Source organism: Leptonotus elevatus, chromosome 6 (assembly GCF_054856555.1).
Source record: "Leptonotus elevatus isolate MCC_2025b chromosome 6, RoL_Lele_1.0, whole genome shotgun sequence".
NCBI lineage: Eukaryota > Metazoa > Chordata > Actinopteri > Syngnathiformes > Syngnathidae > Leptonotus > Leptonotus elevatus.
This window is the reverse complement of record NC_141244.1, coordinates 5,446,056-5,458,187: the sequence shown is the minus strand read 5'-3', so window position 1 is coordinate 5,458,187 and position 12,132 is coordinate 5,446,056. Positions and strand designations below refer to the sequence as shown.

General features: G+C 38.6%; 1 protein-coding gene across 2 annotated transcripts in view; it reads right to left on the bottom strand.

Annotated features, from left to right (window-relative positions):
• Window positions 1–11,463, bottom strand: part of LOC147171864 (zinc finger protein 236) — a 54,018-nt gene extending 42,555 nt beyond the window's left edge. For both annotated transcript variants that reach the window (XR_015095447.1, XM_086079427.1), the window contains exons 1-6: window positions 11,391–11,463; window positions 8,511–8,644; window positions 6,988–7,152; window positions 6,730–6,908; window positions 6,405–6,535; window positions 1,625–1,797 (exon numbers count right to left, since the gene is read on the bottom strand). Coding sequence is in view for 1 of the 2 variants with exons in the window: in XM_086079427.1 (XP_085935553.1) it covers window positions 1,625–1,797; window positions 6,405–6,535; window positions 6,730–6,908; window positions 6,988–7,152; window positions 8,511–8,644; window positions 11,391–11,442 (834 nt within the window). In the remaining variant the exon portion in view is untranslated. The remainder of the gene's footprint in view (window positions 1–1,624; window positions 1,798–6,404; window positions 6,536–6,729; window positions 6,909–6,987; window positions 7,153–8,510; window positions 8,645–11,390) is intronic.
• Between the last annotated feature and the right edge of the window lie 669 nt (window positions 11,464–12,132).

Below are 12,132 nucleotides of genomic sequence, written 5' to 3'. Positions count from 1 at the left end.
TAATGTCCTGTTTTAATTTCAATGTCAAAGAATTTGTAGAGTGAGGTAGGACTTGTCAGAACTGTGTATGTGTCAACTGAGTGAAGGAAAAGTCAGCATGTACAGGAAAATGGCTATACTATTGAGAGCCAGCCAAGTAGCCTCTTGACAAATGACAAATATATAGTCGATTATTGTGAAGGGCAAAGAAGTGGCAATCATTAAACTGGACCAGAGAATGATGAAAGCTACGAGGAAATAGAGGTCACCATATGCAGGCTGTATGAATGGGGAAGGTGATAAAATGAGCATGACTGAAATAAGAGACTTTCATTTTAATATTTCCAGAGTATGTTTTGGGTATGAGTAGAGATGTGCACAAATTTTGGTGACAATCGAGCATGGTTTTCTGACGTATGCGTTTTCATAGAACCTTTTTGGAGGCTCACAGGCTGGCTGTATTCGTCAATCATACCGCTTTAAATGTCTTCTTTTTTCCAGAAGGTAGGACATTAAATTTGACAGTTAGGAGTGCCATCTAGATTATTAACCTGACAATAGCCAGATTGATAATGTGATTCACTCAAAGGAGTTCTCCACAATATCAATCCCTATGAACTTTGCCTTTCAAAAAAAAAAAATAATAATCCGTGTACAATACCGTGGGATGATTTTGAATAATTTGTTATGGAAAAGAAAATGTTTCTTATTTACGGAATTTTACCGTACTTACTTTTCATTATTAAACCAGTACTGAGAAGAACATAAATAAAGTAAATGATAAGGAGCAACTAAGCTCTCATCTAGCTGTACAGCTGTGACGGCACCGGAAACCAAAAATCACATTTGTAAAAAAAAAATATTAATAATAATGTTTTTGTAAATCTTTAATCGACCCTTGTACAATGTGGAGGAATATTGTTGGATTTTTTTCATATATTTAATTTTTTTGCAAAAAATTAATTAAAAAAAAACTGGAAATGACGGCACTTATAGAAATTGCATCTTAATAGACATATGAGAGACTTGACATGGATACAGTTCAACTATAAAAAAAAAAAAAGTCAACCACACATGCCATCTAGTTCCTGATAGTAAAACGGACACAAATAGGCCTTGGTATCAACAAGAACAAGAACAAGAAAAACATAGAATCAACAAAAGTCTAATTTACCACACTATATCCTACAAAGGCACATCATTTATTTTTATTATTTTATTTTTATTCTAACAAAGTGTTTTTTCCCCACTTTACACCTTTATGTTCTTGGGGTATCTTGTATCACATAACTGCCAGACATATGTTCATATGTGACACAAAAACCTATCATTCTGACCTTCGATCTCCGATGTCAAAAAAATGTGGATGAATATACCGGTAGTTAAAACTTAAAAGAAAAAAAAAAGATGGTCACATTGCATCCTATCGGGATGACTAAAACAGTTCTGACCCAAGATGAGCAAAGTATAATGGATGGATGGATGGATGCATTGATCAAATCAAAATGGAGTGGAGTAAAAAACGAACGGTGTTGAAAACTGTTTGATTAAGTGAAATTTGCATCTAAAAAAACCCAACTGCTGAACATTCATCAATACCTTCAATATTCAAAAACATGTCAAATTTATTATGCTACTCCCTTACCTCTGAATGAACCCTCTGAACATGGGAGTGGAGGTTCCCCTTCTGTGAAAAGGATGCCGGGCAGAACATGCAGAGATGAGGCTTTTCCCCAGTATGTCTCACCATGTGAGTTTGTAGCACCACCTTTTGGTTAAAAGCCTTGCTGCAATAGGTGCACTTAAAAGGCCTTTCACCTGAGTAAAGATGAGGTGAGACACAATAAGCTGTGGCAGGACGCATAAAGTTGCATTCTTAATTGCATACCTTTTGTATGCCATTAAAAAACTTGGTACAAGATAACGACAGTCTTTACAGGGCAACACTTAATTTCTAAATAGTTAGGGGCTTCAAAGCATGTGAAAATCACTGGCTGAAGAAGAATCAAAACAAGCAAGTTATACTAAAAGTTAAAGACCAATATGCGCCCAGGACCATTCCTGTTTGTAGCTGCAAGATCCCATTGTTGTAAACCAGTTTTAAGAAGGGTCAACATCATTCCAGAAAGTATATCACAAAGTTGCATGCCATTTCTGAAAGGTGGAAAGAAAATCTTCTTCTTTTCCTTTCGGTTTTTCCCTTCAGCGAATCAGTTGCATCCATCTAACCCTGTCCTCTGCATCCTCTGCTTTCACACCAACTACCTTCATGTCCCATTTAACTACATCCATAAACCTTCTCTTTGGTCTTCCTCTAGACCTCCTGCCTTGCATTTGGAAACCCAGCATCCTTCTGCCAATATACTGACTGACTATCTTTCCTCTGGACATGTCCAAAACATCTCAGTCTGGCCTCTCTGACTATCTCCAAACCCTCTAACATGTGCTGTCCCTCCGATGTACTGATTCCTGATGTTATCTATCCTGGTCACTCCCAAAGAGAACCTTAGCATCTACATCTCTGCCTCCTTTCTTTTCCTCAGTGGCACTGTCTCCAGATCAAACAACATTGCTGGTCTCACCACAGTTTTAGAAACCTTTCCTCTCATTTTAGCTGAAACTCTTCTATCACACATCACACCTTTTCTCCACCCGTTCTAGTCTGCCTGCACACGCTTCTTCCCTTCTTTTCCACACTCTCCATTGCTCTGTACTGTTGACCCTAAATACTTAAACTCCTCTACCTTCTTGGTCTCCTCTCCCTGTAACCTCACTCTTCCACTTGGGTCCCTCCCATTCACACACACAGATACTTCGTCTTGCTACAGCTAACCTTCATTCCCATCCTTTCCAGGGCACACCTCCACATCGCTAGCTTCACCTCCACCTGTTCCCTGCTCTCACTACAGATCACAATGTCATCAGCAAACATCATAGTCCATGGAGATTCCTGTCTAACCTCGTCTGTCATCCTGCCCATTACCATAGCGAACAGGAAGGGGCTCAGAGCTGATCCCTGATGTAGTCTCACTTCCACTTTGAACTCCTCCGTCCAACCTACAGCACACCTCACAGTCTTACAGTCCTCATACATGTCCTGCACCACTTGAACATACTTCTCTGCCACTCCAGACTTCATCATACAAAACCACAGTTCCTCCTTCCTTTGGGCACCCTGTCATAAGCTTTCTCCAGATCTACAAATACACAATGCAGCTCCTTCTGACCTCCGTACTTCTCTATCAACATTCTCAGAGCAAATACTGCATCTGTAATACTCTTTTTTGGCATGAAACCTTACTGCTGCTCACAAATGTTCACCTCTGCCCTCAGTCTACTATTTCCCATAGCTTCATTGTGTGGCACAACAGCTTTATTCCTCTGTAGTTGCCACAACTCTGCACGTCTCCCTTGTTTTTAAAAATAGGCACCAGCACACTTCTCCTCCATTCCTCAGGCATCTTCTCACTATCAAGATCCTGTTGAACAACCCAGTCAGAAATTCTACTGCTACCTCTCCTAGACACTTCCATATCTCCACAGGTATATCATGAGGACCAAGTGCCTTTCCACTCTTCATCCTCTTCAATGCCATTCTCACTTCATCCTTACTAATCTTTGCTACTCCCTGATCCACAACAGTCACCTCTTCTACGCTTTGTTCTCTCTCATTTTCCTCTTTCATCAACTCTTTAAAGTACTCTTTCCATCTTTCCATCACACTACTGGCATCTGTCAACACACTTCCATCCCTATCCTTTATTACCCTAACCTGGTGCACGTCCTTCCTACCTCTGTCTTTTTGCCTTGCCAACCTGTATAGATCAGTCTCTCCCTCCTTACTGTCCAACCTAGCGTACAAGCCATCATAAGCCCCTTGTTTGGCCTTTGCCACTTCTACTTTCACCTTACGCTGCATTTCCTTGTACTCCTGTCTACTTTCTTCAGTCCTCTCAGTGTCCCACTTCTTCTTAGCTAACCTCTTTCTCTGGATCCACTTCTGCACCTTCTCATTCTACCACCAAGTCTCCTTATCTTCTTTCCTTCCAGATGACACACCAAGGACTGTCCTACCTGTTTCCCTGATCACATTTGCTGTAGTTGTCCAGTCATCTGGAAGCACCTCCTGACCATCCAGAGTCTCAACTCCTTCCTGAAAGTCATACAACACTCTTCCTTTTTCAGCTTCCCCCATTTCATCCTCTGCTCTAGCTTTGCCGTCTTTGTCTTCCTCAACACCAGTCACTACCATCCTATGCTGTCTGGCTACACTCTCACCTACCACCACTTAACAGTCGCTGATCTCCTTCAAATTACATCGTCTACACAAGATGTAGTCTACCTGTGTACTCCTACCACCATTCTTGTAGGTCACCCTATGTTCCCACCTCTTCTGGAAGAAAGTATTCACGACAGTCATTTCCATTCTTTTTGCAAAGTCAACCACCATCTGTCCTTCTGCGTTCCTCTCCTGGATACCAAACTTGCCCATCACCTCTGTTTCCTGCACCAACATGTCCATCAAAGTCTGCACCAATGACAACTCTCTCACTTCTAGGGAAGCTCTATATAATTTCATCAAGGTCCAACCAAAAGTTATCCTTCTCCTCCAGCTCACATACTACCTGTGGCGCATACCCACTAACAACATTGATCATCACACCTTCGATTCCTAGCTTCAGGCTCATCACTCTATCTGACACTTTTTTTTACCTCCAGGACGTTCCTAACAAACTCCTAGTTCATGATAACGACTATTCAATTTCTCTTCCTACCTACACCATGATAGAATAACTTTAACCCTGCTCTTAAACTTTTAGCTTTGCTCCCTTTCTACCTGGTCTCCTGAACGCACAGTATGTCCACCTTCCTCCTCTACATCATGTCAACCAGGGCCCGGTTGTTCAAAACTCGGTTATACCTTTAACCGCCTGTTAAGTAGATTAAACCGACCGTTAACTTTAACGGCACTGTTATCTTGTTGTTCAAAAGTCTGTTAACTTGCTGTTAAAGTTAACACACCTAAGGACCGCCGCTAACTTTTTAACAGTGTGGTTAACTCAGCGTTCGTGGCTAATGCTGCCTTCATGATGCGCGTTGAGCGGGGGTGGGGGGGGGTTATTGAGTGTTTTCAAGACGAGTTCTAAAAATGGACAGAGAGGAGGCTTGCCAAACATTTACAGTGATTCCAAAGAGAGGTTACCTGTGATCTTTCACGTCAATAATCAAACAGACAACTCTGTGAACAGCGGCTAATTATTTAATTAAAAATAATTTTAATTTTAATTAAATATAATAATACAACAAATAATTAATTTTAATTTAAAACAGTAATTACAAATATTTGTAATAATTATAGATGAAAAACACACATATAGAAATATGTAAATACAAAAACAAGACGAGTAATTCAAAACTATTTTATCAAAATATTACACAAAAAATACATATCAGTCAAAAATACAAATATGGTATTTGACAAAAATATGAGAAACAAAATCAGACAAAAACTTGAAATATTATATGCTACAAAAATATTGGCAAAGATACAAAAATATTACACAAAATACAGAATATACACACAGTAGAAAAAAACTAAATTATAATGAATGAATAAAAAAAAGATAATAATAAATTATTTCACAAAAACTCCTAAATTGCTTCAACCATTGATTGAATAACATTTTCTTAGTCAGCAGAAAACTTCTTGCTTTTTTTTTTTCAGCGAGTGCCAGGGGTTGTTAGGATAGTATCCATGTCTTTTGCCGACACGGAAGTAAACAAAAAAAGGAATTGTGGGATATATCGGTGCTAACCAGTGATGTAAACGGCACGGTTGGCTTTGACGGTGCCTTTATCAAACAGTGTGACTAACCATGTTTTGAACAACGCATATTTAACGGACGGTTAGTTAACAGCAGGTTAAGAATTTAATCAGCGGTTACAGGCTAAAATAACCAAGAATTGAACAACCGAGCCCAGCTCTCTACCTTTTCCTGTCATAGTTCCAACATTCAAAGTCCCTACTCTCAGTCTCTAGACTCTTGGTGTTCCTCTTCTATTTCTTCCTACAAACACACCTTCCTCCTCTCCATCTTCGACCAACAGTAGTAGTAGTAGGTCAACAGCACCGATGGCGGTCGTTGTTAACCCGAGCCTTGACCGATCCGGTATGGAAGTCATATATTTGATTCGCATGTTTGATGTGGCCGAAGTTTTACGTCGGATGCCCTTCCTGACACAACCTTCTGTATTTATCTGGGCTTGGGACCGGCACAAGAAGACACTGGCGTGTTGTGGAAAGAAAATATTTTACCTTATTTTACCCCCGTGCATAGTATCATTCATTTTTAAGTGTTATCTAATGTGTAGACTAGTACAAACAAAATCATGGACAGGAAAATATTTTTCTGCATGGCACTTACCTGTGTGTATGCGTATGTGTCTGACAAGCTGGCTGGGCTTTTTGAATGCCTTTCCACAGTGATGGCAACTGTTGGTAAACGCACTGCGATCAATATTTTTCTTGTAATTTCTGGAGCTTGATGAAAGCGGCCTGTAACAAAAAGTAATAATGAATGTGTTAAAGTTTGAGAGTTTTTCAAGAGTTTAACCATTGTAAAACACAAAAACAAAACAAAACACCCCAAAAAAACAGCAATTGAGTTGGCAGTTTGATCACTGCTATTTGCTATTATTCACCCCCTTTGACTTTTCACTGTATTTTTTTTTCCGTTGAAGCTTCCTAACCTCATTTTGATGTGACACTTCATGTGGTCCTTGAGATGTGCAGATGTCTTGTGCTCCTTCCCGCAGGTCTTGCAAGTGTAGACCTTGATGCCGGACAACTCCTTGATGTGGTCCTCCGAGTGAAGAGAGAGCTGACTCTGAAGAATAAACTCATCCCCACATTCTGCACAGATCAGGTTCTGCAATGTAGCAAAAAAAGTAAATATTTACTCTATAAATGGGATTACATTCACCAATTTGATGTGTTATTGGAGGTACCTCTTCCTTTTCATGTAACATAGTATGGGATTTGAGACTGGCAATGCGAGAGAACTTTTTATTGCATACAGGACAGGTGAAGTCAGAAGTTGTGTGTGTGGACTTATGGAGTCTGAGATTGAACTCCACATTAAACGTCTGTGGACACTGGTCACATCGATGAGGCTGTAAAGAAAAGTAGAGAAACAAAATGTTATGTAATAGCTTGTATTTCAGAAGTTTAGTCCCTGCAATGCACGCCAATGAAGGCCTATTATTCGAATCCCGCTCTCATCAAGTCATGTGTTGTTGTGACCTTATTCCGTTGTATTGATTCAGCAGCAGTGCGCCGCCGCTCCTTCGAGCCAGCAAAAAAAAAAAAAAAAGTGCACCTTTTGTGTGCGACAAGTTACGGAGACGTTGTCCTTCCAGCCAACGCACATTTCTGATTGGTGGGCGGGTTTCATGCTCGTTTCTGGTTGCTTGCTTCCTCGAGCCACTGTGAATGGCTGCGTACGACATGTGAATTTGGAGCACGTAGGATTTGTGGACGAAGACTGAGCAAAAACATAACTTGAGTACATTGTTAAATTGTTGAATAAAGTAGAACCAAACTCACTGTTTTGCTCCTGCAACCCATTAGTTTTAGCAAGCATGCGCCCAATAATGCGGTGCATGAATCAATTTCTTCGTTAACGCCAGATATCTGACATTCCACCCAGCAGCAGCTGTCTGGAAGGCCAGTCTCAAATGATCATTGAGGTGAAGGCTGTTGTGGTTTGAGGTTTGGAGACTGGTTGGACGTACGGCCAATTTCTCCAAAACTCCGTTGTAGACAGCATGCTAATTGCATATTCTTTCATAACTAACTTGTAACTTCTGTGGCATTGTGCTATGTGATACAATTGCACATATTAGAGTGGCCTTTTATTGTGGGCAGAGTAAAGCACACCTGTCTAATGATGATGCTGTCTAATCAGCATCTTGTTATGTCATACTTGGGAGGTGGATGTATTATGTCAGCAAAATTGAAGTGCTCACTAACAGATGTCGACAAATTTGCACGGGAAGTATTTGTGGAAAAACTGGCCTTTTTTTAATGTAGAAAAAAGTTAAATCTTTCATTTAAGCTCATCAAAAAAGAAAGCAAAAATAAGTGATTTATATTTCTGTTGAGTATATCATCATTAGTAGCAATAATATTAACAGTTGTAGAATCCATCCATTATCTGAACCGCTTATCCTCACAAGGGTCGCATTTTAATTATTTAATATAATCAGCGCAACAGTACAATATCATACATAATATCAGAAACAGAATATCACAGAACACTCGTATTATGTTATTATTTGAGCTGGTTAAATTCCACGGAATGTAATGTACAAACAACCAAAAACTGCAGCTTTTATTGTGCTACATTTTACTGATCTGAACTACAACTCCAATAAATAGAACTTTTAACAACCTTAGCAAAAATGCAATATGCTCAACTGACAGATATTGACTGATGGCCTCCAGTGTGATCTAGTGTATTAGGTCTTACCTTGTCATTGATTTCATGCTCACGAAGATGCTTATGCAGCTGGCTATCCGTGGTAAATATCTGTGAACATATTGTGCACTTCTTCTCCTTGAATTCGCCATCACTAAAACCATCCACCTTATTTTCATTTGCATCTGCATCAAAAATAAAGGACAAAATAAGCAATTTTTATCTCAGTTAAATGAGTTATAACCTGCAAGAAAAGCACATGATGATGCGATGGCAGTGTGTTGTGTTCAAGTGTCAAGAACATGTTATTTTTCTTAATCGTACCCTGTGTATTAAAGCCTCTATTTCCCTTGAGCAAGGCACCAAACCACCAAACTGTTCTAAGGTCCTACATTAATTGGGTGGTGGTGGCCCTGCCAGAACCAGCCTTGTATAATCATGATAAATCTCAATAATTGTTTAATATGTAGTGACTTTATACAGTATTATTTCAGACTTTAAGAAAATATTACTTCTTTGTAGTTATTTTTGCATGTTATTTTTTGTAGTACAGTATCCACTTTAACAGAATATTTAACATGACCCTTTTTCTGGGCTTCAGGCTGTATCTTGTTCAAGCCATTCCTTATGAAAGGATTTAACCTAGCATGCCCAAAAAAATTGTGTGGCGGTATAATGATCAATGATGACTTTAAACAGATGAACTCAAAATATTAAATTTAAAATAATTTAAAAGGCAATAACTTGTCAATTTCATCATATTTATTGACCTGGTTGGTCCAGCGTCAGCGAACTTCGTGTATTATGTAGTTGCCCGAGGCCATCATTAAACCCGGTGTTCATAGGCATTATATCATGCTGCCCGTCTCCAACATTAATCTAATCTGAATGAGAATTACTGATTAAATGTATGCAAAATAATTGTAGTCTCACTGGTTTGTTGAAAACATTTCAAATACATGAAGCAGGTTATCTTATAACATAACGATGAATGTAAATTTTAACCAATTAAGACTAAGTACCATATTGAAAAGCAGGTGCATACCATTTTACAGAGTTAAAATATGGAATAGTTTATCAGTGGATATTAATGGTAGTAAAGGTGTTGACCAACTAAATTCAAAAATGAAATATGGATCACTGTATTATAAATTTTGCCATTTTTGTTTCTGTAAGAAGTACCCGTATGTACATAATTAAATGGATATTGATGCGTTTGGATCTAGATATCCATCCCGGCATGATTAAAAGCGTATGTATGACGGTATTGGCAAATGTGTATGTAGCATGTTTGGGTAAAAAATAAATAAAAAAATCTTATATCAACAATGAATAGGAATTATTTGACTAAACTGGAGAATATGAAAATAAGGGTGGGGCAATTACAAGCAATGCTTCCGCAGTAATCCTCTTCAATTAGCTACAATCTACATTCTGTCTTCTTCTTTTTTTTTACATGTATTTTGACTGCTGATTGGTGAGTTATGCTGAGTGCTGACTGAAAATAAAGATATCTAAATAAATGTATCGAAATCTATCCAAAAATCCTGACCAGAGTTAACGACATGAAAGTGTATGCTGAAAGCAGATTATGTGTCAACAATATTTGAATTATTATTCCACTTATTTTTAAGGACACAGAGAACCAAAGGTGTAGCTATTATTTAAGTAATTCCAGCTGGTATATGATCAGCACATCAGCAAGCTCTGCATAAGCTTGATAAAGATCCTGTTGATTGAAATCAGCTTGTGTTGGAAGAGGGAAACTTCCAAAACCTGCAGGACCGAGTTTGCCCACCCTTTCTTGGGTATTACTCGTTTTAAAAAGGTGGCCTATTATTTAACCAATTCCAAACACGTCATCAGCACTGAAATGTGGTCCTGAAGTGTTGTTGTACGATGACCAAAGCCCAGCAGAAAAATTATGATAAAGCGCATGACACTTACTGATGGCTGATAGCAAAATATGTACAATTTCTGATGGTGAAAGCAGCATGCATCACATTGCTTTCATCAAGTATTTGTCTTTTATATATATACATGCCAGTAATGAGGGGAGAGTGTGTGCATTTTAAGTACTTCAATGTTCAATTTCAACATGGTATCTTTTTTATGACCATACGACATTACTGTAATTATAGTAGTTTCATTCACTGTGCATGAACGTAACAGTCCATTAAATCAAACGGTTATGATCCAAACGCGTTACCAATGCTGCGATTGTGACATGGTCGTTAAATTGTATAATTTTCATATAACTATGTTAAATGTTAATACATGTCAGCATTTGCACTCAACCAGATGCTTCTTTAGTTCACACCAGTCACTAAAATTACGTCCTAAATGTCGACTGAAATGTTTTGCGAACAGTTGTTATCTCCCCAGTGATGTGATTGTTTGAATACAGACAAAACATTAAAGAAAAGTATTTCTTCGATGCATGGTTGGTGAAACTTCTCACAAACATTAACTAACCATCTGCAGCTCGCCGGGGCTCGTAGGACTGTTTGGCAACATCCAAATAACAACAGGCACCATTCGAGCGAGTTAGCGTCTATGCTAACTGTAGCAATAACGTCGAGTGAGTTAGCAAAAACATGCTAACGGCAAATTGCTGACAAACACCACAACAGCACAAAGTACGCAGGTAGAATTCGACCGCCTGCACCGCCGTGCTTCTCCCTTCAGCCACCAATTTAGACTGGTGGAAGCCAGTGAGTACAGCCACTGAAATACTATTAATATCATTCCGCCTCAATCACTCCTTCGCCGCACAAAGCAAACCCACTCGCAATACTATATCCGGGGACTATATACACTACATTTAAGTGTTATTAGATACGACCTAGAAGTGTGTATTAATAAAACATCGGCTTCTTTGGACAGACTAAAATCTATATTTTTTATTCGCTGCATTTTGGCACTTATTACCTGTTTCGTCGTTGCTTTTAACTCTCAGTTTGCGAGGCCGGCCCCGCGGCATAGTTCCAGTTCTCTGTGCGGGTGTGCTATGAACAATTTGCTTTTCAAAATGGCGTCTCTGTCATCTATAGTGCGAAGTGGCCTGAAGACGCACAACTGCACGACGAGGGAGACATCTACTGTTTGACTTATTGTAGTGCTTCCACATGTGCGCTCCTCTTCTAAACGCCAACTAAACAAGCAAGGAACGTGTAAGATACAAAGAGATAAACATTTAAATAATTAAACTGAATGTGAGATTACGGACATGTAATGTTTTCATCCAAGTGCAAGACTTTAATGTAGAGTTACCAAAGGATCTGTAAAATATAAAATAAGTCAAATAACAATAAATACAAATAAAAAATACACACAGATATTAAACAAAGGACAGCAATGACTTTAAAAAGAAAACCTAGTGAACAAAGGCGTCTGTAAAAAAATCAAACACAAGACTATTTTTGTGTGTTGTTTTTTTTACGATGATTAAGCACAAAATACAAAACAGGGCTCAATAACACTACACACAATTAGCAAAACCACATACATAATACGCAGAACATCTCACATCCTGTACAAAATGAATCATTGTAAACATAAACATGTATATAAGCCATTTTATGTTACCATATGAAATACTGTACACGTTTCATGAGGTTTAACTCATGTTTGAATTAGTTACACACTATGTTTAACTTAAAACAAACTTTTA